The sequence below is a fragment of the Anoplopoma fimbria genome, chromosome 24 (assembly GCF_027596085.1).
Source record: "Anoplopoma fimbria isolate UVic2021 breed Golden Eagle Sablefish chromosome 24, Afim_UVic_2022, whole genome shotgun sequence".
Lineage (NCBI taxonomy): Eukaryota > Metazoa > Chordata > Actinopteri > Perciformes > Anoplopomatidae > Anoplopoma > Anoplopoma fimbria.
This window is the reverse complement of record NC_072472.1, coordinates 14,525,133-14,552,284: the sequence shown is the minus strand read 5'-3', so window position 1 is coordinate 14,552,284 and position 27,152 is coordinate 14,525,133. Positions and strand designations below refer to the sequence as shown.

Sequence of the window (27,152 nt, the reverse complement as noted above, 5' to 3'; positions counted from 1 at the left end):
GACGAAGACCGCCCTTTAAACTTGATTTTCTAATCACCGAAAATGTTTATAAGGTGCTTTGAGCCATTCCTTATTTCAAAATCAAACTGCGGTTATTATGGACAACTGCATATTTACCCTAGAGAAGTAGCGTTGAATGAGAGTGAATGTTGGGAACAGTATTTAAATTCATAGTAAATCACTCATATCTCATATAGTGATGTATCAACATCACTCTTTATGTGAAACATCGACATACTCGACTCAGTCCACTTATCTTTGGGCACATGAAGTATTTATGTGTATCTACAAGGAGCACAACTTAATACTCAGTGAGGGACCAGGGAATCATCACTGTTAGTCTGTCTCATAGGTCTTGGCATTGATTGATTGATTGATTGATTGATTGATTGATTGATTGATTGATTGATTGATTGATTGATTGATTGATTGATTGATTGATTGATTGATTGATTGATCCCTTGACATTTATGTGGGTGTGTAAAAGACAGTACATAATGTAAGCTCAGGCTGTCTGAGAGGTGTAAAATGTATGAAGGAACAGTTGAAATATGGTTTTAGTTATTAGTAGGACCAGATTCTGATATTTTTAGTTATTCGTCGGTAGAAAACATTTCATCTCAGCTTCTCATTGTAATACTGCCCAACTGATGTAAATTAAACCGCACAAAAAGCATGCCAGTATATATACTGCCATATCAAACATTACTCTAACTCCCATGGATTTCACTGTATATATATATAAAGTAGTACTTTTTGTGTGTAATGTATTATTCTTCTCAAGCAGAATGTATGAAGGGTAGAAACTAGTGAGATAATTCAGGGATATACAGTAGAGCTTTGACATGCTGTACAAGCAGCTGTTTTCTTAGAAAAGGTTGCAGTCTAGTGGTTAAAATGAGATCTGCATCTAAACGCTTGAACAGCCACGTTTACAAGGTGTTCAGAGAGTGAGGAACAACACCATTGAATTTGAGCTTTGATATTTGTTGTGTCACTGGAGCAGTTTGTTCTGTGTAGTTGAACATTCACTATTTTCATTGGCAAAACCACAAGTCATTTCCCCCACAACCCAAATTGTGTTGTCGTATCAGTGTTCAGCTCAGGATTGAAAGAGAGAGAGGAGGTGACAGCTGCAGCACCTGTGGTAGTTTCTCATGTCATAGCTATGTTTTATGGGTCAGACCTGATGGTACTACAATTTTAAATACTATACAGTGGTGAAAATATTTGGAAAAGATCTTGTAGGAGTTTACAATCATGTTCCTCTTCTTTTATTATGGAGACCCCCACCCGAGGTTGAACATCCCGTGAAACCTAGAGCTGGGTGATAGAGAAACCTCATCATTTATCTACTTTTCGAAAAGCATCATCATTTTATGTTCATATTCTGATATTGTTATAGGACTGAGAATGCATTTTTACTAAACACATTCAAAGAGTCAGTTGAACACAGTTCATTACAGTGAACTTCCTTTCTATGATTTTATATATGATTATTTTGTGATATTACTAGATATCGTAAACATATTTTCATTAATGTTGTGACATTTATTTCAACCACATCAACTGGACCTATGTTGATGCCATCTTTGAGATAAACCGTTTGTTCATACCGATTGCAATATGTGTCATAACAGCAACATATGTTGATTCCTAATTCGGACGGTGCTCCCGTTGGACATGATTGGATCAGAGACTGGTTTGGACTAATGACTACCTTGGAGCCATTATTTGTTCTTTTGTCTGATGAAAACCAAACTAGATATTTCAATCAAACTAACGTGCAGCCATGTGAGTTTATACGCTGTCAGGTTAAGTTGAAAAATAAAGGGAAGAGGGCTTTCTCTTGAAGTAAAAAATAGCTTTGTAAGATCAAGTATCACAGCAAAAATGTATTATACTGTAAATCAGTATGCATGTTGTTGTTTAGATTTTCACGTCTTTGAAAGACAGGGAAATCCATTTAATCTTTCTTTGTGGTGGCACAGCCTTGGTATAAATGTTGGTATATACGTACTACTCTCACATATTTGACTTTCCAGTTTATACTGTAATAGCCATTTTTTTCTAATTTCTACCAGCTATTAATCAAATCAGAGTGCAAGAGAGGGCATTTTCATAAATATGCAAATACAAGGTCACATCATCATCATCTCTGTTTCACGTCATCTAGGGTAGAGTCTGTACGCCTCACTGTGGATGATTAAAACTGACATTGGATACAATATATTGTGTGTTTTAGTCACATTAGGTTTTTATTGAATGTTCTCACTGCCTCATAGTCCTGTATAAACTGCTGTTTAATGTATGCTTCACTAAACTTCGTAGGTCAGTTTATGTCTTTGATATTCTCAGCACATTGGCATTTGACCAATGGACCATGTTTTCACCTTCTTCTGTTAGCTTCGTGGTCCTTTTGAAACCAGCATGGACCACTTTATCTTTACAATTCTCTAATAATTGTGCCATTCAGACATCCTTGCATGGCCATGTGAGGGAAACTTGTTTAAAAGACCTTTTATCAACACTTTTGAAGTTTACATTATGATACTGTACATCTGTAACAGGACGGAATCAGTTCATGTGTTTCATGTTTTTGAAAGTTGCTTTGGAGATTTGGAGATTTGTTTTTACCAAAACATGTTTTTACCGTGTAGATTGTATAGAGATAAAACTAAACACAGATATGTAATAAAAACCTTGGCATGCTGCTTAGAAAAGGAGAAAGAAAACAGCAATAGTCGCCAACTGAATGGATATTTAAAAATGCAAATAACAAGTTTAATCTGTTTAATCTAAAAAAATATATCTATATGTTTATGCAATAAAACCTTGTTTTGATAGAAATATAAAGCATCTGTATTTATTTGTGAAAGATGTTTATGCCTTAGGATTTTGCAATTTTATAACAAACAAACAATATTATTAAGTACATTATTCCATAAGACTCCAAAATTACATATAAATGTAGGTTTCAATAAGTTGGTGAGCAGTGACTACTTTACTGACTGTTCATAAATGTAGAACTCAGTATAAAGTAGGCTTGTTAGTTCACTTGTCACTTGTTATCATCCTCGCTGTGTCATTTTTAATACTAACCCTAAAAATAGGATGACAACACAGCGTGGTTTTCGCTGAGCGCCCTTTACTGAAGTTTCCCCATGAAGGCACCAGAGCACACATAAAGGAGCTGTGAGTCAGAGGAGCAGCCTCTTCAAGTGCAGAAAGCTCTCATAGCACCTTCACACAATTCATGCAGGTCATGTAGCACTACAAACAACTGCTTTGAATGGTCTAACCTTGGCGGGTGTGACAGACACAAAGGTTCTTTATCCACCACTGAGGTATACATGTTAAAATACTATTTAGCTGGATGCAATATGACTTGAGGTCCATTTGGACCTTTTTGAAATGTGTCAGAAAAGTGCGTCCTATGGAGCAGTGCACACACTAGCCCGTACTCTAAATCATGATAATTAGGGAGCATAGGTCAAACACAAGTGTGAATAGCCTCATAGCAGATGCATTCAAGCCCCATTAACTTCCAGATAATGAACCAAAACATTCCATTAAGTGGACAAACAAGGCATTATGCTAAGTACAATGACCAAGCAGACATTAACAGCTTCCCTTACTTGCAAATCCTTGAGTCTGTTTTTATCTTTGAGGGTAAAATAAGGGTTTTGGCCTTTATAAAGTGATTCCTACTTGCTCAATCAATGTATGATCAAGTAAATGGACACCCGTATAAATGAAACATTACATTATATGTCTATTTTTTCGTGCGCTGCTTTTATCGCATAATTCACGTTGGCAAGTTGTGCATATAGTTATCAGGAGAGTCATTGATGACATCAGTGATTTGTTTCAAGTGATCATGCATGACGGACCAACTGAGAAGAGTTGCCAGATAATCTCATCTGTCGTGGTAACTGTGGTGCAAATTTTCCCTTTAACAGAATATAAAACATGAATTCACTGGGAGCATCTGTCTCTCTGAGTTTTATTCTATTAAGAGGAAGATTTCCACAATTTGGCATTGTCGGGAGGATCCCAATAGAACTACGAATGGTAGGTGTAAAATGTACATTTTGACGGGATCACTAAGACACTATTTACATTTTTTTATTCAATTTGCCAGTTAGTTTTGAGATCATAAGACTATGTGCGGTTTGTTAATCCCCACCTCACTGAGAGGATGTGTTTAAGGACACCTGCCAAGGTTGAAAATATGTGTCTTTATTTGAACTTCATTAAGTATCTCTCGCTCTTTAACAGTCCGGATGGGTGGGAGGTCCTCATTTGCAAATGTGGATCCTATTTATTGCAATTCATGTTTAATATTCTATTAAAGGAGAATTTCCACTGAATGAAAAGAAAGTCAAATAAAGAAGTCTCGCTTATACTGGTATGCATAAAAATCACTTTAATATGAGGTATTCATTGCATGTTTGTTGATCAAATGAACCTCTCGAACAAAAGTTGATCTAACACATGCATGAACAGACAGCATGAATGTAAAACACTGTACCTTCTCCCAGCACTTGGAAACTGATCAAACCAAGACAACAAACAGCATCCAGTTCGATGATGTACATTTAAAAAAAACACACCTCCACAGAAAAAAAAAAAGCTTATTCTCTCATGTCAGTTAGTGTTAAATAATTTATATGAAACACTTAATTAGCCTTCAAGGGGGGGAAAAGTATTGTATTAAGGTAACACTGCTTGTCCATTGAGAATAATATGGCTTACAAATGCCATAAAAACTCAATAAAATTCTTATGTTTCAAAAAGTTTCAAAGGCTTCACAGCTTAAATACCTAGCCTACAACATTTTAAAAAGGATAAAGGCACAAGTGTAACAATTTTTTTTTAATCCAACAAAGCAAAGACTTACTTGATGAATGAATACTTATCTGCAAAACCTGCACTGCCTTCTGTGTTGCGGTGTGACTGCTGATGGCAGTTATTTAACAATAAATAACAGCTGAGAGGATTTAAAGCGTCAAACTCTAATACAAATTAGTCTTTGTACAGTAAAACAAAAAAAATGTTAATACCGTAATGTCTCCTTGTACATGTTGAGGCAAACTATAATTCTGGTCAAATTTTGTCAGCTCTCTTGAGTGTAGTTGTCAAGTTGTGTTTTGTAAAACACATTAATTAAGGAAAGGTTGGTACAGATTGATAAGGTGAAGTTATTGTGCCCTGATCCATGACAGACTTTGGCACAGTCTCCTCAAAAGATGATAGTCAAAAGGTGATGGGAGAGGAAAATGAGAATAGAGGTTGTGGGAAATGTGTAATTAGGGACAGAGGTAGGAATAAAATTGTAGACAGAAAGTACAATTGGGAAGTGACAGAAGCAAAGAAGAAAAAGTGGGGTTCAGAACTCTGTGTGTAGGTGACTGTAGTCCGGGCTGCCGGCCAGGTTCTCGCTGGGCTTCATAAAGATGCCTTCCATGGCCTTCCACAGGCTGTGCTGGCTGGGGCCCGACATGGCGTGAACTTCCCTCTGACCGTGGATCGGCCGTCCATACTGCTCCCCCGTCACTGACAGTAGTGCATCAGTGGCCTTGTGACGGAAGCGGACGGCCTCCTCGCGCTTCCACACCAATCCCCCACACTGAACCATCCACTCGTCCAGGTGGTCCCCTTCCCCGTCGTCGCCAAATGCACTCACTTCCTGTGGACAAAAGAGATTAGAAGAAAGGATGGATGGATGAGAGGATGGCGTACCTTGCTTTTGTGACATTTTACAATGACTTAACTTTCCACACATACATAATACTTATGTTATGATTTTAACCTTCAGCTATCAGCCGACTTCCTTCTTTGTACAATAGGAACATCTTTCACGGACCCCATTATTTACCAAGTTAGATATCCTAACACAGTAAACGTAAAGACATGGTTTTGTCGAGCATTCTCTGGCTTCTTGTTTCTTCCCCAAACGTACAGTTACATACACCCTTAAGTTTCCAGTGAAGGGTTTACTACTACTACTGATACTAATGTATCAAACTTCTTGAGAGGGTGAGCCAGGCCCAACAGGCTATGTTGTAAACATTGTGTGTTTGTAGATTAATTATTTTATCGTGGTATGTAAAAAAAACATGATTTGGTACATGATCTGAAAACCATGTTAAGAAACTGCTTACAAAAAAAAAGAAATAACCACACAGGAAATATCTATTTTCTGCTAATACCCATCTGTAAAGGAACTTCATCACATTGATGCAAAAAATTTGAAAATCAGTGTCCACAATCATCCAATACACACTGGGATGTTAAGAGAATAACTACCATGGCATAAAAAGTACACCAAAATGTCTGACAGATGACAAATTTCTATAATCGCATGTTACACATCTTCCAACCCTGTTACACTTCAACCACACAGCGTTTTTCACACTTCCTCAATATTGAAGAGGTTTTTGATGACCCGAGGCTGTTTTCCCAGAGAGTCTGGTGAATTCCATGAAGTGTAAAAGCTGCTGTCAACTCAGTTCCACCTCAAAATATTGGTCTTCACTAAATGTGAGCATCAACCTCTTAATATTTTACATCTAGTACTGCATATCAGTAATGCTACAGCAATGAGTTTATCAGTGGACTTGGCAGGGTGGAGATGAGTTCTAACGATATTAACATTCTTCCATTGAACTTTTAGAATTAGGCTGGAAATGTCAAACCATCTTTAAGACATGCTTCATGTAACATGAAACCTCTTCTTCTTCTCACACCACCCACCTGGTTAGAGGACAGCGGGGAGGCGAAGTAGTGGCTGTGCAGGTTACGGCCTGTGTTGACATGGGTGAGACGAATATTCTGCCCGCATTTGATCGGGTTGCCACGATGGCACAAGGTGTCACCTGTCCCACGGACACTCCAGTAGCTGTTGCTGTCTTCCACTGTGGTCACTCCTGTTACAGACTGCTGCCCACTACCTGCCTCACACACACATAAGCACACACAGTGAGCAGAAGAATGAAGATCAAACTAGGATTTGGGCTAAAAAAAAGTTGAATTAAGGAAGATTAAGACTCAGATGTTCATGGTATGAAGGTCTGTAAAGTCAATTACAGATTTGAATTGGTGATTGTTGTTTTGGGTTTGACTTTGAACCCAAGGGCTCATGTTGGCAAACAGATCGTGGTTAACTTTGAGGGCTGGAGCCAACAACATTTCTATATTTGAAGAAAGTTTGGACCTAGATTCAAATTTGAATTGTCTTTATGAATCTGAGGTAAACAACTTTGTTTACTCTTCTGGTTAAAAGAAAAAGAGAATGTGCTTTTTAGGGAAAAACCAAACATTAATCTAGTTCATATATGCTGACTTCATGTTCATAACTTCAGAAAATATTTGCATTCTAAATTTCCCCCAAAAAAGAGGCTATGTCACAAACATATATAGATATATGTGTGTACCACTATTTGACAGTATCGTTTCCCATAATGGGAGTCAGCATTAATTATTTGTCAAAATAAACACTGTTCATCCATTCACATAGAAATCAGTCATTCTAATTGCAGATGTGGCAAACGGTACAGTTAATGTTAATGACAAAATGATTTAAGGTTACTTAATAGTCGTTTTATGAGAGGAAACTCACCGGAGCCGTAGCGTACGTCGTGCGAGTGTAGTCTCACATTGTGCTTTATATTTAACAGTTTAAGGACGGATCCGCATGTCACAAAACCCAGCTCCGTACCAAGGGACAGTCCACATATACAGGATAGTAATAACAAAAAGGTTGGTAGAGAGTGTGGAAGAACAGCGCAATCTAAATGACCCATTCCTACTAAATGTAAAGCAGTCGCCGATGCTTCTTAAAGATTTGTAATATGTGTGGCTACGTCATGAAAGAGGTACCGAACGCCGATGTGACGTAAACGGAACAGCGCCCCCAGCGGCCCGGAGGCGTCACTGCACACACATATGGAGTTTATTTTGTTTTTTGGGGGGTTTATCTGGCATCACTTAGATATGTTTTTATATTTATGATAATAGTATAATATCTCCATTCAATACCAACAGTGGTCATGTCGTGCAGGCTTATGTAATTGTTTTATTGAGTGTATAACCAAGGTGAACCAGCAGGGGGCCTCGCGTCTCCACTGAGAAGGACGGGAGCGTAACCGGATTTGCCATCACGCCGCTCGTTTTCGGCCATTTTTACAAGTACAAGCTCCTCGAAACACAAAACACAACACAACCCCGTTATAATTGTAAAAAAAAAACGGAGTATACCCCAGCAGTGAGCCGCGTAAGTCCAATTTTACTGTGACAAAGTGTGACGTTAACACTGTGCTGCTCAGCCAACAGCCGGCAGCCAGGCAGCGCGCGTGCTGTCGGCTGTTGTTGTCGTTCTAGCTAATGCTAGGCTAACGGCTAGCGTAGCGACATGCTAACGCTAGACTGCGACGCTGGCTGAGAGGCCTTGGTCTACCTCTACAACAGTGAAATGTGTTTGGGTTAGGGTTAGGGTTATTTACTTGTCAGCCGATGTATTGTTATGTACAGATGTATTTTTAAACATGTCGTTAAGTGTCCTGTAAGGTTCACGTGTCATGGGGAAAGGCTGCATTGTTCGCTAGCATAGGTGCTAGCCCAGCGCTAGCCGGTGGGGGCTAGCTCACAGGTTTGGTAAAGCAAGCTAACGTTAGTGACCAGAATGGCCAATTCAACGTTAGTGTTACAGTTTGTTTGGTCCTCAGATAGCTGTACGTGATCTCCATCACGTTGGCTTCAGACAGCACGCCGCTACTGGCCGACCGCCGGTGTGTGTGTGTGTGTGTGTGCGCAATGCGACATCTCCAGTGAAACGTGTTTTGGTGTAAACCTCAATCTAGTTTGGTGTTACGTATGGTGCTTATTACGAATGAAAACAACCGACAGGTCGAATACAAATAGTACAATATTGTTAACAAAACATTTAGTGAATGTGCCAGGAAGGGTTAATAAAAAAGAAAAGGATGAAATATGTTGCAGGGATTAAACAGCTTGTTTGAAGGGGAAACACAAAGTATACATGAAAAAGACTTGACCTCTTCAGTCTGTAAGAACTCGTGCATTGCAGGCGAACATTGTTCAAATACACAGCACTTTATTTTAAATTCTGGAGGAGATCCTGAGCTTTAAAAGTATACTTAAATCTTCTACAATGTTCCCATTTGGTGGAATAGTGCAGCCACAAAAAAACATAATGTCTTGCATTTGAATATTTCACTCAGTGTTATCATTTAATGTTAATGAAGAAATGGAACAATCTGATGAAGAATATAGATAGATATTCCTTTATCGATCCCCATGGGGGAAATTCCGGTGTTGCAGCAGCTCGTATACAATAAAATAAAAATAAAATAGAACACATATAATATATGTGTTATAATCCCAGAACGTGTGAAATAAGGATTTTTCCAATCTTGAAGCAGAAATGAAAGGAAATTGGATGTTATGCAGTGACTTTGCAATTACATCACTACACTAGAGCATATTGCATGGGTTATTGTGTTTGTTTGGCTTTTGTATGTGTGACCAATGCTTGGATGATGTTGACAATGTTTACTGACAGCCTTCTGCACTTCTTCTCAGGAACAGCAGTCATGTCCGACTTTATTGAGAGCGAGGCTGAGGAATCAGAAGAGGAGTTTGATGAAAAAGACCTCAAACCTAAAAAGACCCAGAGGTTTATGGAGGAGGATGGTAAGATTTGAATGGTTCAGTTCTTGGTTTGTGTTTCAAAGGTGGGGTTGTGTCACGTGTGAACCATTTATCTCTCATTTCTCAACAGATGAAGAGGAAGAAGAAAACACAGAGGACCAGGATGAGCGAGGAAATTTACGCGGACTCATTGATGATGGAGAAGAGGAGGGGGAGGAGGAGGAGGGAGCCCGTCCAAGAACTGCAAGTGCAGCGGGGAGTGACTCAGAGGAGGAAGTCAGGCATCGCCGTAAAAAGCGCAGTAAGTGCATCATATGTTTATAAAGGGTTAGAGCCGGCATACAGTGTGTTATTCCCATTAGGTCCCCACATGGCTCTCACTACCAAAAACAAAGAAATCACTATTCAGACATTGACTATTGTTCATTGTCTGTAGAAATGTTCCACAACTGCAATAATTGTAATATTGCAGTTATAACAGCTTACCTTTGTTTACAATAGGAACATCACATTTACTGTTGTTGAAGTCTCCCCACTCTGCTATTGATGAATGTGGTCCCCGTTTGATGAGTCACATGTATTTTTAAGTGTAAGTGCTGTATTATGTTGGCACTTCATTTACATATTTATGTTCATGTTGGTGAGTCAGTAGGTGGAAAGCACTGATGAATGATTTTTAATTGATACCACCCCTCTCACCAATGAGCAGCAAGAAAACAGTAAAACTTGAAAAAAGTAAACTGCCATCAGAATTGACAGTGTTGTGTGGTGTGTATATGTCAGCTGAAGAAACTGCAGTACAGAAATGTCAAACTGTTTGGGGTAATTTAGTAAATGTTTTACCATTATTAAGTTAGTTGTCCATACAGCACTTACAAATTGATTTTACAACTGTAAAATGTCCTGCGTGGTATATTATTTGTTTTCTTGTTTTTTGAACGGTAAATATATCTTTATCAGATTTTTTTATACACCCACATATTACCTAAGAACACAAACTAAACTCAGAACTAATAGAAGAAATAATACAATTGACCTCACATTGGGGTTTTTTCCCGGTAAATTAGTCAGCACTTATTTCTCAATATAAAGCAGAATTGATTGTTGCCAATTCAAGATGTATTGTCATTCTGTAATACTGCAATAACATTTAATTGTTCTTTTTAATTAGTTCTCTGGTCGCACTTTTCTACTTGACTGTGCTGAACAGCAAATTTTTAAAGTGAGACGAAAAATATTCCTGATTAATCAGAATAGACGGTAAACTTATTTCTGGCATTTGTTAGTTGGGCAGGTAAAACAACAGGTTGACTCCGTCTTTTCTTGTGCTTTCAGCTCCATAAGTTGTGGGGCCAGATGCATCCACATATTGGGTGCATTAACCGCAGCAGGTGGCACTGGTGTTAGTTCTTTGCTGGTGTGGTGTATAATCTACTCTAATAGTTTTGCTTTCTCGTTATCAAATAAACTGAAATTCTTGTTTCAGCCACATTCACCTGCATTTATCTCAGTAAATAGATAACTGCCTGCGGCATCCAATAAGACTCGTTCAAAGGTTTTATGTTTAAATTGATTTTCTCCCATCCCTATACCTTAACATTTTCTCGTGTATCATACATAAAAACCAAAGGACTGTCTTTACAGTTGTAGCAGTTGTTTCCTCTGACTGAGACTTTTCCTCTGTGCAGATTATGACGACTACCTCGATGACGATGATCTGGACCTAATTGAGGAAAACTTGGGTGTAAAAGTGAAAAGAAGGGTAAGAAAAGATTCTCATTACTACTATCTCTGTAGTAAGTTTGAACACATTTTACCTAAAGCCACTCACATTTATCGTACACTTGAAAAAGCTTATTCTAGCAGTACTGATGTTGTAACTGTCTTTTGTTGCAGAAAAAGAAATATGACCGTGTAAAACTGCTTGATGATGATGAAGAGGATGATGACGACCAGAAAGACCAGATCGCAGATGAGATATTTCATGGTGATGCAGAGGGAGAGCTCGAGGAAGGCGAGGCCGTCGAAGAGCCACTCCACCACGCAGATGACGAGGAAGAGGGAGAGGACGAGGAGTCAGGTGGGCCAGGAATAATGGGTTTTTAGATCTTTGTGGACCCAAGTATCTAAAAAGTTGCGAAATAGTAGAGAGAAAAATCAGTCCCACACTTGATTTCTAAATGTTCTGGTATATTATTGATTTGTTTCTAAATTTTTGCTTTTGTCTTACAGATATAGACGATTTTATTGTTGATGATGATGGCCAACCCATTACCAAAAAGAGGGGCAAGAAATTCTCGGGATACACAGACGCGTGAGTAAAGTTTATAAGGCAAATCTATCCTTTAAAAGATTCATCATTTGTAAGGCAAGAAGCTCGCTAATAGATATTCATATTTGGTAACAATGAGACAAAAAACACAAAATGGCAAACTGCTTTTAAGACATGAGTCTTATGAAACACTTAATCACTGCTTCTCCCCTCTTCGCTGTTCGTCCTCCCACAGAGCCCTCCAGGAGGCCCAAGAGATTTTTGGTGGAGACTTTGACTTTGCTGACTTTGACGCAGACGCATACGACCAGGGGGAGGAGGAGGAAGAGGACCAGGATGAAGAGAGTTGGGACCGACCCAAGAAGCAGACGAAGAGGAGGCAGGGGAGGAAGAGCATCTTTGAGATCTACGAGCCCAGTGAGCTGGAAAGTAGTCACATGACTGACCAAGACAATGAGATCCGCTCTACAGATATGCCCGAAAGGTTCCAGGTGTGTGTTTGTCAGTGTTTTTGATGCTAAGTGTTGATTCACTGTTGTTACATATCGACAATATAGGTTCTTTATGACTGCTTTCTTAGGTGTATGCATAGTTAAGCCTTGAATTCTTACTTAGTCATTGATAACGTTTGAGTGCCTATTTTTCTTATCTATACTCCGTCTTATAGTTGCGATCCATCCCTGTTAAACCTGCTGAGGATGATGAGTTAGAAGAGGAAGCAGAGTGGATCTTCAGACATGGCTTCTCCACTCTTACTATCTCCATGCAGGTACGTTCTTTGACATACACATTCACATGCATGCACAAAGAATGCAAAGAACTTTCTTGGATTCTCAGTCATCACCTGTTTAGATTCCCCTTTTGGTGGGTTAGATCATTCTCCTTCGGTCTAGATCACATCTAGATGCTTTCTCTTTTTTTCTGTGCCCTAACCAGGAGAGCACAGATTATTTAGACAGGGGGACAACCACAAACTTCAGCAGGAAAGGACCCAGCACAATTGCTAAAATCAAAGAAGCCCTCAACTTCATGAGGAATCAACAATTTGAGGTACAGTGAGCTGACCTTACCCATGTCATACAGTTCCTTCATTTTCTCTAAAAAACAAAAACATTGTCTTTTAATAAAATATACAAAATTGTGACATTATCGCAAAGAACCAATTTTATTGTGTTCTTTCCCCCAGGTCCCATTCATAGCTTTCTACAGGAAAGAATATGTGGAGCCTGAGCTAAACATCAATGACCTGTGGAAGGTGTGGCAGTGGGATGAAAAGGTAAAGCTGGTATAGCATTTGTGCAGAAGAATAGATTACAGACTGAACGGAAAGCCCCTGTATGAAAGGGTGAATCCTCTGGGTGCACAGCCAATCTTATAATAATCATTTCTTAGATTAATTAAACATTGTTTAAAGTCATTATCAATCATTTGTTTTCATCATCTTGGTGTTTGTATGCCCCTTCTGGTTTCTTGACTTAAACATTTTCTTCCACCAGTGGACTCAACTGAAGTCACGGAAGCAGAACCTGACCCGTCTGTTTCGGAAGATGCAATCCTACCAGTATGAGCAGATCTCAGCCGACCCTGACAAACCTTTGGCTGACGGTATCCGCCCTCTGGACACCGCTGACATGGAGAGGTACATCTCGAGGGCCAGGGCTTAAAAGGATAATCTCTTATTATGTGTTGTATGTTGTGTGCTGTATTTGGTTGTGACTTCAATTTTTGCAGGAAATGAAAGAAAAATAAAGTTCACATGACGGCTTACGATAAACAACTCTGTTTTCTGTCCCTTTCGAACCTATTTTATCATTTTCTATAGGCTGAAAGATGTGCAGACTCTTGAAGAGCTGGGTGATGTGTACAACCACTTTCTGCTCTACTACGGCCGAGACATCCCTAAGATGCAGAATACTGCCAAGTCCAGTAAGAAGAGGCTCAAGAAGATCAAAGAAGTGACGGAGGATGGTAAGATTGATGCGGCCGAATTGACTGTTTCATTTGTTGATGGTTCGACAGATACTGCAGAATTGTTCAGTTCTAATTGAAACAAACTTTTCAGTTTGGAGTTGAGCCTTATTGAAACAATTTGCTACATGACTGATTTTGCATGTTGCCTCTTTAGGTGAAGAAGAGGAATTGGAGGTAGAAGAGGAAGAAGAACAGAAAGGACCTGACCTCAAGCTGGCGTCCGTAGAGATATGTACAGCATCTGTCAGAGTGTGGGACTTGGTTAGTATCCATTTTTACCTGGCACACCACAGTCTCAGTATTCAAGTATCAAATATTAATTTTTGTTTTTGTTGTTTTTTCCCTGCTTGGTAGCCCTCCAACTTATATCTCTGTTTTCTTTCTTACTTCAGATGGCTTGGCTAAAAAGTTTGGGTTAACTCCAGAGCAGTTTGGAGAAAATTTGAGAGACAGTTACCAGCGTCACGAGACGGAGCAGTTCCCAGCTGAGCCTGTAGAGCTGGCCAAAGATTATGTTTGCAGTCAGTTCAGCACTCCTGAGGCAGTGCTGGAAGGAACCAGGTACATGGTGGCCATGCAGATTGCTCGTGAACCGCTGGTCAGACATGTTCTCCGACAGACCTTTCAGGAGAGGGCCAAGATCAACATCAAGCCTACAAAGAAGGGCAAAAAGGTATGGACACATTTATTCACAGACATTTGGAAAACAAAAGACAATCACGCATCCTATCCTAAACAGAAAGGGTTTATCTAAATCTGCTTTTTCCTTATCTTACTTCCTGTAGGAGGTAGACGAGGCTCATTTTGCCTACTCCTTCAAGTATCTTAAGAACAAGGCTGTAAAAGAGCTGAATGGGGATCAGTTCTTGAAGATGTGCCTGGCCGAGGAGGAGGGGCTGCTTTCCATTGACATCTGTATAGACCTTATAGGGGTCAAAGGGTAAGCACAGTGACAACACTGACAAAAAATGTAATGGAGGAAGATCTGTTCAGTGACGTTGGTCTGCCAGATCTGCGTAGGATAAACCTTATCAATCCAGGTGTTAATACGTGACTATAGACAGATTTAGGAAGCTGGACAACTAAGGCAGATTTAATCAACCAGATGGAGGAAATCATAAATATACAAACATCCCAAGATCTTATAAGTGATAATTGGTCATAGGACATTTACCAAGCAAAGGGTCTGATGTGTTGTGCCATTTTTAGCATCTGTATAGCTGGGATATTGGCGAAAAGGAGGGTGGATAAGTAGGATAGGTCCCTCGAGTTTAATTTATTTTTAAGCTGCAGCTTACATTACGTATCCACATCCTTGTAAGTAGAACATGAAGCTTTTGAATATTAAGGCTCACTTTTCTGTCTCCGCTTCTCTCTGTGTCTTCCCTCTGCTTGTTCACAGGTATGCTGGGGACCAGACGTACTTTGATGAGATCAAACAGTTCTACTACAGGGATGAGTTCAGTCACCAGGTGCAGGAGTGGAACAGGCAGCGAACTTTAGCCATAGAGAGATCTCTCTCTCAGTTCCTCTACCCTCAGATGGCCAAGGAGCTCAAGAGCAAACTGATCACTGAAGCCAAAGAGAGCATTGTCAGGGTAATTACTCATATCTGTCTCCATATATTGTGTTATTACATTATTGAAGTAGTTTTACACAGAGAAAGTTAACACAGTAAACTCTTAACACATGCATCATGTCTATACAAATTATAGAGCAGACTTGATAAACATTCTGCTGGTCTCCATTTCTCCTCATAGTCCTGCTGTCGTCGGTTGTATAACTGGCTCAAGGTGGCTCCTTACCGACCAGATCAGCAGGTTGAAGAAGATGATGATCTGATGGATGAGAGTCAGGGCAAAGGCATTCGGGTGCTGGGTGTAGCCTATGCGCCAAGCAGGTATGCACCCAACAGTTTATTTTTTCCTCAAATATATCAGTAGCTACAATTTTTGGTAAAAACAGAAGAGTGCTCACTTTAAAATGTGTGAGAAGTACTGCACGTTCTTACAACCATGTAAGTCCAAGCACAGTTTAACGCATAAAAGACACTTATGTAATATAATATATGTATGTATGTATATATTGTCCCGTAACCACAAGGTTGGTGGCACAGCCGAGGTGTTAGCAAGACATAAAATTGAGCCCACTGCTCCTCCGGGATGGGTTAAATGCAGAGAAATAATTTCCCCATTGTGGGACTAATGCTTTATTATTATTATTATTATTATTATTATTATTATTATTAAAGTACAGATTCTAACTTGCAAACTTTGCTCCAACAGAGACACACCGGTTTTCTGTGCTCTGATCAATGGTGAAGGGGAGGTGGTCGACTTCTTGCGTCTGCCCTACTTCATGAAGAGGAGGAATGCCTTTAGGGAGGACGACAGAGAGAAGAAGGTACATGCAAGGAACACGAATGTGCTTCTCTGCAGTCAACAGATGCTTTTTGTTCAGGGATGGATCTTTGAGATGATCTTTTTCTGTGTGTTATCTTCAGGCCCACGACATCGAAACTCTCAAGAAGTTTCTGTCTGGAAAGAAACCTCATGTGGTAGCTGTCGCTGGGGAAAACCGGTAAATAGTTGATTTTATTTGGACATTTTGAACAGTATTTACAAGATCAAAGGAGATGAGGTTGACATTTTTCAATACTGGGTGTTTTCAGAGACGCTCAAATGATCATGGAGGACATCAAGAGGGCTGTCGGCGAACTTGAGCAAGAGTCCTCTCTGCCTGCTGTTGGTGTGGAACTTGTTGACAATGAGTTGGCCACACTGTACATGAACAGCAAGAAATCTGAGGTAAATGCTTAACACCTCACCATGCTATCTTCATCATACTCAGGAACAGAAACATCAGGGATTTTGCTCTTTGACTATGGCAGTCAATTACATCAATGTCATTAACTGGTGGATCCAAAATGTGGCCCAAAGCTCCCTTTGATGCTCCCTTTCTCCTGACCCCTTGCTTTCCATCTGTGCAGGTTGACTTTAGGGATTACCCTCCCTTACTGCGACAGGCTGTGTCGATAGCCAGGAAGATCCAGGACCCCCTGATGGAGTATGCTCAGGTTTGCAGCTCTGATGATGACATTCTCTGCCTCAAACTACACCCGCTACAGGTGAGACATTGAAGACATTTTGGGATTTGTGTTGTTGTTATCTCCATCTATATATCTATTGCTGTATATTGTTGAAGCATGGTTTCTTTAAAAAGTATCAAAGCCAGATTTACAACGTTTTCTGTGACATCACTGACTAATTGTATACTTTTAACGCAATACTACTATTTGGGGGGCAGATTTTTAGCTTTTTGGACATTTGGTAAAAAGAGATGTAATTCCTGGTTGTTTCTCCATCTTTTATTCTCCGTCTGAAACAAGCATTCAATAATCATTTCAGCCTGGTCAGATTATGATTGGTTGACACTATGTGTCATATGACCAATATTAAGATAATAATGTGATTTTTAGCTTCTCCAAACTCCTGAACATCACTTATGGTTATTAAAACAAGATGCTTGTAGACATTAAATTACGCATGATTCTGTAGCTACAAATGTGTGAAACTGAGCTTCTTTTCCTCGCTTTTCTCAGGAACATGTGGTAAAGGAAGATCTACTCAGTGCTCTTTACTGTGAATACATCAACCGTGTCAATGAGGTTGGAGTGGATGTGAACAAGGCCATTGCCCATCCTCACACTCAGAGCCTAGTCCAGTACGTCTGTGGTCTGGGACCAAGAAAGGGCTCCCACCTTCTCAAGGTATGTTTTATTGTGCTGTCATTAACTCTTGTGTCACATATAAAAGTATTGAGTCTTTTCTGCTTAAGATTAATGACCATGGTCCTTGCATTCGTGCAGATTCTGAAGCAAAACAACACTCGACTGGAAAACAGAACTCAGCTGGTCACAATGTGTCACATGGGACCTAAAGTTTTTATCAACTGTGCTGGTTTCATCAAGATTGACACTGCATCGCTTGGGGACAGGTTGGTACCTTGTCTGTTACACGATTGTACTATTTTCCATAGAGCTAGTTCTACTATTGTCAGACAAAGTTGTAATCTACCATTCAGCCTGTTTTAAATCAGCATTGTTTTTTCTTCTCTCAAACCTTCCACACAGTACTGACTCCTACATTGAGGTTCTGGATGGATCTCGTGTCCACCCTGAGACGTACGAGTGGGCTCGCAAGATGGCCGTGGATGCCCTTGAGTATGATGAGTCGGCAGAAGATGCCAACCCGGCTGGAGCTCTGGAGGAGATCTTGGAAAATCCTGAACGTCTCAAAGATCTGGACCTGGATGCTTTTGCTGAAGAGCTTGAAAGACAGGTCCGTGTGTGTGTTGTGGCTTTGACTGCAGCAATGTCTGACATTTATTAAAAGCTTGGATACAATATTCTACAGTGCAGAATAGGGCTGTCAAAGAATATTCTTAATTTGAATATATATTTAATTTGTAAAAAACATTTGAATATGAATATAAATATTCCAATTAGGTTTTATTGTGAAATGAGGAGGTATTGTATAGATCACTAATTCAAAGAGAGCCTCCAACAAACCTTTCACAGAGTTTCTTGTATTTTCTTTGCTTTGTCCATGTAGGGTTACGGCAACAAGGGGATTACTCTTTATGATATCCGTGCAGAGCTAAGCTGCAGATACAAAGACCTGAGAGTTGCCTACAGAGTCCCCAACACTGAGGAGGTCTTCAACCTGCTCACCAAGGAGACTCCAGAGACCTTTTATATTGGTAAAATACACCACACTGAAGTAAACATATTCATCTCTTGAATTAAATTTCACCAAATATTAATAATATACTCTAACCACTAGCACACAGACGATGGCGCAGTTGTCACAGCACATGATTTGTTCAAAGGAACGATATTGCTGAAGTCACAGTACAGATGCAGCTCTGTTGGCAGGTGTGGTTGATGTTTTTTCCTCCTTTTCTTCCAGGTAAGCTGATCACCAGTATAGTAACTGGTATTGCTCACCGGCGGCCTCAGGGAGAGAGCTACGACCAGGCCATCCGTAATGATTCTACAGGGCTGTGGCAGTGTCCCTTCTGCCAGCAGGACAACTTCCCTGAACTCAGCGAGGTACAAGACACCCAAGTGTTTTTCTTTTGACGACTCAGTGGTATAAACAGCTGAGAGTCTGACACCTAAACTTTTTATTTTGTGTTCCTGCTCTAGGTGTGGAATCACTTTGATAGCGGTTCATGTCCGGGTCAGGCCATTGGGGTGCGGTCCAGATTAGATAATGGTGTCCAGGGATTCATTCCCACCAAGTTTCTCAGTGACAAAGTAGTCAAACACCCTGAGGAGAGGGTCAAGGTGAGGCTTTTTTTGTTGTTGTCATCATTTGTTGTGCTTTGCTGATGTTGTTCTTTTACTTTTACTTTTGTCAATTTCTTTTGTGGCACTTGTGTAACACTAGCTTGTTCCTCTTCCTTCAGGTGGGCATGACGGTTCACTGCCGCATCATGAAAATTGACATTGAAAAATTCAGTGTCGACCTCACATGCCGCACCTCAGATTTGATGGACAAGGCCAATGAGTGGAAGCTCCCCAAAGACAGCTACTATGACTTTGACACAGAGTCTGAAGACCAAAAACACGAGGAGGAGCTCAAAAAGAAACAACAGCGAACACGTTAGTATAATAACACGATTAACTAGAAAGGTGCATTTAGTAGAATGCAGATCTCTGCCAGGTGCGTGTTCAACAACCGAAGCTGTATTGTGTGATTGAATGAACACAACCCACAATTGGCAAACCCTCTGTCGATACACCTATGGCCTATAAGGCGTTATAAAACACAGTCCATTCAAACTCAAAAACAAGGGGTGATGGATGAAGGCGATCAGTTCGTATACAATCTTGCCATAAACTTAATTAAATTCACCAAACTTTCTGCCAGCGTAGCAGCGGCTGAGTGCTAGAGCAGTGCTCAGCAGTGTGTGAACTTGTAGTTCCATTAGCTGTTAGTGTTTAGCAAAACACTCTTAAAGTGAACAAACTGTTTTCCCCCCTCTGTCTCTGGGCAGAGCAGCCACTCGGGGGTTGGAGATGCACTCAGCTGTGTTATAAATAGCGGCCCTACCCGAGGAGTCGGTTAGTGTTTTTTTAGTGTGATTCACCGTAACCAGTAGAGGTCCTTGAGCATGCAGCCACAACTGGCCACCCAGAATATTATGAAGTTTGCTGCCACAGAGGGCAAGATTAGATGTGGACAGAAACAAGGTACGCATTCACGGATGTGGACACAAACTCAGGCAATGTTCGGCCCTCCTGGCAGAGATAATTATAATTGAATAGAAATAACTAATAAAACAGTGCGTTACTTTTGGTTATTGTTTCCCCATAATACACTTTGGTTACCTTACAACATTTACCTCCACATCACTGTCCTTATACTGTTTGTTTGCTTTCCCTCTGTCTTTCCAGCATACATAAAGCGTGTGATTGCCCACCCCAACTTCCACAATATTAGTTTCAACCAGGCGGAGAAGATGATGGAGAGCCTGGACCAGGGAGACTTGATCATCAGACCCAGCAGCAAGGGAGAGAACCACCTCACAGTCACCTGGAAGGTAAGAAACCGGTAGAGAGGTACTTAACGTGGCATCAACTCAACATGTCCCAATCTAACTGTGATGTTTTTAAGGTGGCCGATGGCATCTACCAGCATGTGGACGTGAGAGAAGAAGGCAAAGAGAACGCATTCAGCTTAGGGCACACTCTCTGGATCAATAATGAAGTAAGCTGTTGTCCTCTCTGTTTAGCATGATCTTGTGCTTCATAGTCAAACCTACAGAAAATGTCTTGTGGAACATCAGTGATTTGGCTGCTGCATGTTCCTCAAGAGTCTTGCATTCTCTGCAGGAGTTTGAAGATCTGGATGAAATCACTGCTCGGTATATTCAGCCGATGGCGTCATTTGCCAGGGATCTACTGGGGCATAAGTACTTCCAAGACGGCCTCTGGGGGGTCAAGGAGGTATACTTTGACTTTAATTTGATATCATTCTTACTGTAACTCTTGCATAACTCAACAACTCATCTCATTCTACTACTTTGCGCCGCTCATATCTCATTTTGTCTTGTTCTCTCTCTCATAGAAAATGGAGGAGTTACTGGTTAAGACAAAGAGGGAGAAGCCTACTTTCATCCCTTACTTTCTTTCGGCATGTAAAGAAATGCCGGGAAAATTCATACTGGGCTACCAGCCTCGTGGAAAACCAAGGTGAGCAGAAATGTTTTTACTCTGAATATTCATCATCTGGTAGAGACAAACATGTTTTGCTACTGTTAGCTAGCTAACGTTCCCTCGGTTGCAGTGAAACAAAATGGTTTTGTTTTTTTAATTAAAAAAAGAGATGTGTGAGAAAACCCTGATCCAGTGAAAGCCTCATAGCGCATGGTGAGGAAACATGACCCTGAATGCATCAAATTTAGATTCATAATGGCGACAGTTATGGTTGAGGGTAAGCAGAATATGTATTTTGGTCATTGCAGCTGACCTATGTTTAGCCCAGTTTTTTTCTCTTTATTTATATGTTTTGTTCCTTATTTATATGGGATGGAGGTCCTCTGAATATTTTTAAAAGTCCGAAGTGGCCCTTAAGCTACAAAACATTGAGAACCCCTTCTCTAAATATCACAGTCACATATGGTGACATGTACAGGTCCAGAGCTACTTACAATGGCCCAGTCCTACATGTCATTCATTTTGTGCCAAATTACCAAACACCACATAATTCTTATCCACTCTACCTCACAGCTGCTTCTCTGCCAAGACATATTTTATTAGACGTTTACTTTAATGATTGGACACAAGATTTAAAAACAGGTAGAACTGAATTTCAACATGCCATCTTTTTTGTTTGTTTAGGGTTGAGTATGTGACCATCACCCCGGATGGCTTCCGCTATCGTACGCAGATATTTCCTACAGTGAATGGACTATTCCGTTGGTTTAAGGACCATTACCAAGAGCCTGTGCCAGGTATGGAAGCACTATACCTATTTTTGAATATGTATATTACGGCAGTTGTAGGGTATTGTGGGTTATGAACTAACATTTTCTCTTCTGTCAAAGGCATCACTCCCAGCAACAGTAGCCGAACAAGGACGCCTGCGTCCCTGAACGCCACCCCAGCCAATATCAACATCGCAGGTGAGTCCCGCTCTCTTCCGTACACACAAATCTACATTTTCAACATACAGTATGTGCAGTTGTAGTACATTTCACTATTTCCTAATGTATTCCTTCCTTCCTAGACTTGACGCGAGCTGTCAGCGCCCTCCCACGCAACATGACCTCTCAGATGTTCAGTGCCATCGCAGCAGTAACAGGCCAGGGCCAGAACCCCAACACCACCCCCGCACAGTGGGGCTCCAGCCAGTACGGCTACAGTGGCAGCACAGGAGGAGGAGGAGGGAGCTCCTCTGCTTATCATGTGAGTGCAGCTTAAATGTTTAACTACTGTGGAAGGAAAGAGGTTGTTAAGGAGATGTTGGTGGCTCCTAACAGACCGACATATTATTTTACACAGGTCTTTATAAAGTCATTTAAATTATTCAAAATACAGATACATCAGATCTTGTGATAATGGTAAATAGGAGGAGACTTGTGAGTTTTTTTCCGAGAAGACAATCTGTCTATTAAACTTCATGTTGAGTGTCTTACAAAAACCTCAGGGTGAAGTTTGGTTTCTTCTATAGAAACGACCTTCTTTTGCTTCAAGAAAAAGATTCTAGCAACTTTTCTGTCACGTTTTATAATGGTTATGGTTGATATATACATGCAAATTAATCTTCGTCGAAAATGTTACATTAAGTGTATCATGCTGTGTTACGGTTTGTGTCTGATGGGGCTTCCACACGTCATTTTGAAATATATTATTACGAAAGATTTTTAAAAACAGGAGCAAACCTCGTTTGATCACTGAATGTCCTGGCACTGAATGACACTTCTTTTGTTTGTTCTAAGTCCGCATCTCTTTTATGTGAAAATTAGAAAGCAGAATATCAACACAAAGTGAAACATGTTAAAATTGTGCTGGGTCACTCTTCTTAAATATACAGTTATACATTTTTTTTAAATGAGAACTGCATGTGTTCTGTCCAACAATCTTGTTTAATTAAAAGGTAAATTCGTACTGTACCATAATAGAATTTATTTATATTTATTTATAATCCTAAATGTGTTAAACGATTAAGTCAATGACCTGATTAAATTAAATTGAAAAATGTGAAATACCAAAATCTTTTAATTTTATTTCAATTGGACCATTTACTGAGACTGTGCTTATACTAGTAGAATATATATTGACTTTTCTCTGGTAACTCCTTGATCCACATTCATTACCCGCACTTCCTCCTCTGCAGGTATTCGCCACACCTCAGCAGCCCATGGCGACACCAATGATGACGCCCAGCTACTCTTACACCACACCGAGCCAGCAGGCCCTGGGCACGCCGCAGTACACCGGCTCCACCCCGCAGTCCACGCACTCTCACGCACACGGCCATCCACACGGAAGTCATGTGTCGCACCACAGCCATCACGGCCACAGCAGTCACCACAGCCACTCATCCGGCACGCCGACATCCTCTACCTCATCCAGAGGAAGGACACCGCAGCAGCAGCAGCAGCAGCAGCAGCAGCAGCAACAGGCGCCGCCGCCGAAGTAAGTACAGGGGGAATCTGTGTGGGCGACCTGATGTGTTCTGAAAAGGCATCCTGGTTTAATTGAAGTTTGTGTGTTTGAGTTACATTTACTATAGCTTCTTTTCTTGGGTAGTGAAACTGATTATTCATCTACTCTTTCAGCTATTCATGTACAGTGATCCTAGAAATTATATATCAATATCATATTTTCCTTCACATCCAAGTCAGGAATGTGTAAAGTCCATTTTGCAGTAATAGTACCGAGCCCGTTTGAAACATGGCTGTTCACAGAGCGTGCCCGTTCACAATGCCTGCACATTGGGAGCAGGCCACGTGCTTGCTGCGTTGTTAGGGGGCGTGGCCGTTCAGAAACACACGCCCCGTTCGGTGCAGGCTTATTTCTGGCCCACTGAAGTGCTGCTCGCCCCATTTTCGTGAACCGCTTATCGCTTGTTGACTCCAGGGAAGTGAATAAGAGTTCAGTTTTGGTCCCAAGCACTACACCTGCCAACTGATAGATCGGATGGACGGATCCAGAGATATGCAAAGGACATACATAGATTCCTTAGCTTCATAGTTAGATACAGCTCAAATGAACCAGTTGTTGAAAGGTTATGAATGAGTTGTTTTTTTTCTGCCATTAGATGGTGCTAAACCTACAATCTGCATCATTTAAGTCTAAGCAGCAGTCTGCCATTCATTCTGTCACTGTCTTTGACTAAAGTACCTCCCCGTCTGTTCTCCCTCCCTGCAGGCCCAGCGGAAGCAACGCCTCTGCGGTGGACTGGGGCAAGATGGCGGAGCAGTGGCTGAAGGAAAAAGAAGCAGAGGGGCGGAAGAAAACCCAGAGGATGACGCCACGACCGTCACCCAGCCCAATGATAGAGAGCACACCGATGTCCATCGCCGGAGACGCCACGCCCCTACTGGACGAGATGGACCGATAGGACATGGAGGGGGGAGTTGCTACACCCCCCGCCCCCCAACTCAACTACATCCTACGTACTGGTTCTTCATCTGGATAAAACTCCACCTTCTGTCTCTCCCCACCACCCATGAGCCCCTGACTGCCCGTTCATATCCCCCCCCCCCTGATATTATAGCTGCAGTTTATCAGTTTGGTATCATGGCTCACCTCATCTCCTTGTTTCCGCTTGTCTTCCTGTATGTCATCCCAGATGTTTCACCTCGTGACCTGCAGCCAACCCCTCTGGCGGCATATAGTATTCTGTAGAGTCAGATTACCACTGTATGTGTCATGCAGAAAGTCAGTACAATGGCAAAAAAAAAAAAGAAACTTGAATATCAGACAGCAGATTAATATAGGATATGGACCTACACAGACAATGTCAGACAAGCTGTCCTCCTCTCTTTTTATTTTTGCTATGGCTTTAGTTTGATCCATGAACGGCTTTGACAGAGGGGCACAGTTGCAGCTTCCAGAATCCACTTTTCCTCCTTAGCGGTTGGTGGATTTGTCTGGAGCAGTTGCCAAAATAGCGTTTTGCCAAGCCAATCAGGAAATATAATTTTTGTATGGAATGCGTCAGAATAAATAAAGCCTGTTTTTTCTGTTTGAACGTTAAGCCTCTGCTCTTCACATCTGTCTAAACTAACACACCTGGGACCGTACGGACACACACACCAAGTGTGAGGGTTGAGGCTGATTTAAAGAAAATCTAAATGAATTCAAAGAGGAACCTTCATGTGAGCTTGAGTTACCGCTAGATGTCTGTATCCACCACATGCTGTATTATGATCCGCTGACTTACTTATTTGGCTCCTGTAGATAGCCTCTACTGTATTGGTGATTCTTAATGACCTATCTGAGAATACTGTGTGGACTAACATGGTGCCACGTTCAAGGTACCAGTGGTTTGAGAAGACTTCATCTACATTTATGCGAGACAGCACAGAAGAAGCTGGTTAAGATTTTTAAACCGTTGAGTTTAGTAACTGTAAGTGGAAGTACCTCGTCATGTCAGTGTCACGGTCATTTTTTGAAAGTTGACTCAAATTTGGATCTGATGTGTCTTTATTGTTCAGTGAGTATTTCACTTTTGACACTGAGATATGATGTTTGCTGCCTTGGAGGGTGTGATCTCCGGAAACACAGCTGCTGCATTTCAGCTCAAGAAAAGTATCAACAGTAAACTAAGACGTTTCAGTGGATGAGTTCACTATCACCAGAAGCTTCTATCAAACTGACTTCCCACTGCGGTTATATGTATAATAGTCTGAACTGCACGCAGCTATTTCAGTAGAATAAATATATTGTTGTTAAAAACACATTGAATCGCTATTGTGATCGTCGTGTGGCAGTTTTAAGCCACTCTCTGCATCCCTCTTGACTTATGCATTCAGTCGTTTTATTTTTTATATTTTTGCTGCACCTCTGTGCAGCAGTACAAACAAGCAGCGCTGGTATTCAATGGTGTGCTTCATTTTGCAGTGTGCAAAGTATCATGGTCGCATAATATGCATATTGTTTTAAATAATTATGTTTTTTGAGTAAACTAACTTGGTTTTACGTCTCCTGCCAGATTGAGATATTTCATCTTTCTCAGCGTGGCTGTGATTGGTTCGGCGGTAGTTGGTGATAAGAGGAGAAATGATGTCTCTGGTGACCTTTTCTACCTGTGAGCCCTTTAATAAAAGTGTTCATATTAAACCCTGAGTCTTGTTCATGCTAATTTGAAAAACAAACTGGCTGTCTAGACATGTGATGTACATAAAAGCATGTGTGTGGTTTTTTTACAGTACAAATGTGATTAGCTGGGAAAAGAATGTGAAGAATGTTCCTCATGGTTCGTTTACGCAGTCTAGTTTTTATCACTTCAACAGAAAGACAGGTGATCAAAGGCAATTTATTTACAGTCCGTCATGAGCTATAATGAAAGTGTCTGTGTTTAATAGTAGAGAAGAGAACTCATAAAGACTTATCAAGACTCCTTCTTCCTGATTTAACTGAGTCAGGAAATCGATTAGTCTCAGATGTAACTTCCTGTTTGTTTCTGTCCCTGGAAACAATCCCTCCTTTAACATCTCAGAGCAGAGAGATGCGTTGTGGGTATCACTGCAGTCATGGGAGCCGGCGTATGCATCACATTAGTGGCACAGACACATGACAAGAGGACCTGTGAGGTAACCAGAAACGCACAAGAGTGGTGCTGATGATTTCTCCAATGTGTGAGAAAAAGAGGCAGAGGCAGACTGTGTTTATGAAACCAAGAGCCGTTTAATAAAATATCTATAGGAATTATCTTTTTAGATAAAAGTGTTAATATCTCACAGCGCTTTATTATTTAGTAACCCCGGCCAGCAGTGCAAACATTCCTGAGAGGACTTCCTGTTGGTTACAGCCTCGACAAAGAAATCATTATGTACAACCTCCTCTTAGGCCATTTGCAGAACGACACAAATACAGCTTTTACAGATATTACATCTCTACCACTTCGCTCTGCTGCCTCGGGGCGACTGGTTGCCCCGTCGCTCAGAGGTCCCTGCGGCCGATCCACCCGGTCACAGCTTTTTTCTGTCCTGG

General features: G+C 40.8%; 2 protein-coding genes across 2 annotated transcripts; one reads left to right on the top strand and one right to left on the bottom strand.

Moving 5' to 3' along the window:
- Positions 1-4,409: 4,409 nt before the first annotated feature.
- sdf2 (stromal cell-derived factor 2) lies at positions 4,410-7,850 on the bottom strand. Its single transcript, XM_054626217.1, has 3 exons — positions 7,625-7,850; positions 6,760-6,956; positions 4,410-5,692 (listed from the first exon to the last, which is right to left on the bottom strand). The coding sequence occupies exons 1-3, from the start codon at positions 7,806-7,808 to the stop codon at positions 5,393-5,395; spliced, it is 681 nt and encodes a 226-aa protein (XP_054482192.1). The 5' UTR covers positions 7,809-7,850; the 3' UTR covers positions 4,410-5,392.
- A 328-nt stretch (positions 7,851-8,178) lies between these two features.
- Positions 8,179-26,279, top strand: supt6h (SPT6 homolog, histone chaperone and transcription elongation factor). The gene is given in 38 exon segments (XM_054625861.1): positions 8,179-8,278; positions 9,607-9,717; positions 9,806-9,976; positions 11,364-11,437; positions 11,572-11,755; positions 11,908-11,989; positions 12,183-12,438; positions 12,615-12,716; positions 12,884-12,997; positions 13,134-13,223; positions 13,444-13,586; positions 13,770-13,915; positions 14,073-14,135; positions 14,138-14,179; positions 14,311-14,591; positions 14,704-14,858; positions 15,321-15,516; positions 15,679-15,818; positions 16,204-16,321; positions 16,422-16,498; positions 16,590-16,725; positions 16,908-17,045; positions 17,520-17,687; positions 17,787-17,914; positions 18,051-18,258; positions 18,532-18,679; positions 18,889-19,031; positions 19,128-19,268; positions 19,391-19,586; positions 20,382-20,527; positions 20,602-20,694; positions 20,820-20,933; positions 21,055-21,179; positions 21,828-21,940; positions 22,034-22,111; positions 22,216-22,394; positions 23,326-23,627; positions 24,363-26,279. Coding segments are annotated over 37 exon segments (5,283 nt in total). The 5' UTR covers positions 8,179-8,278; positions 9,607-9,617; the 3' UTR covers positions 24,556-26,279.
- The last annotated feature ends 873 nt before the right edge of the window (positions 26,280-27,152 follow it).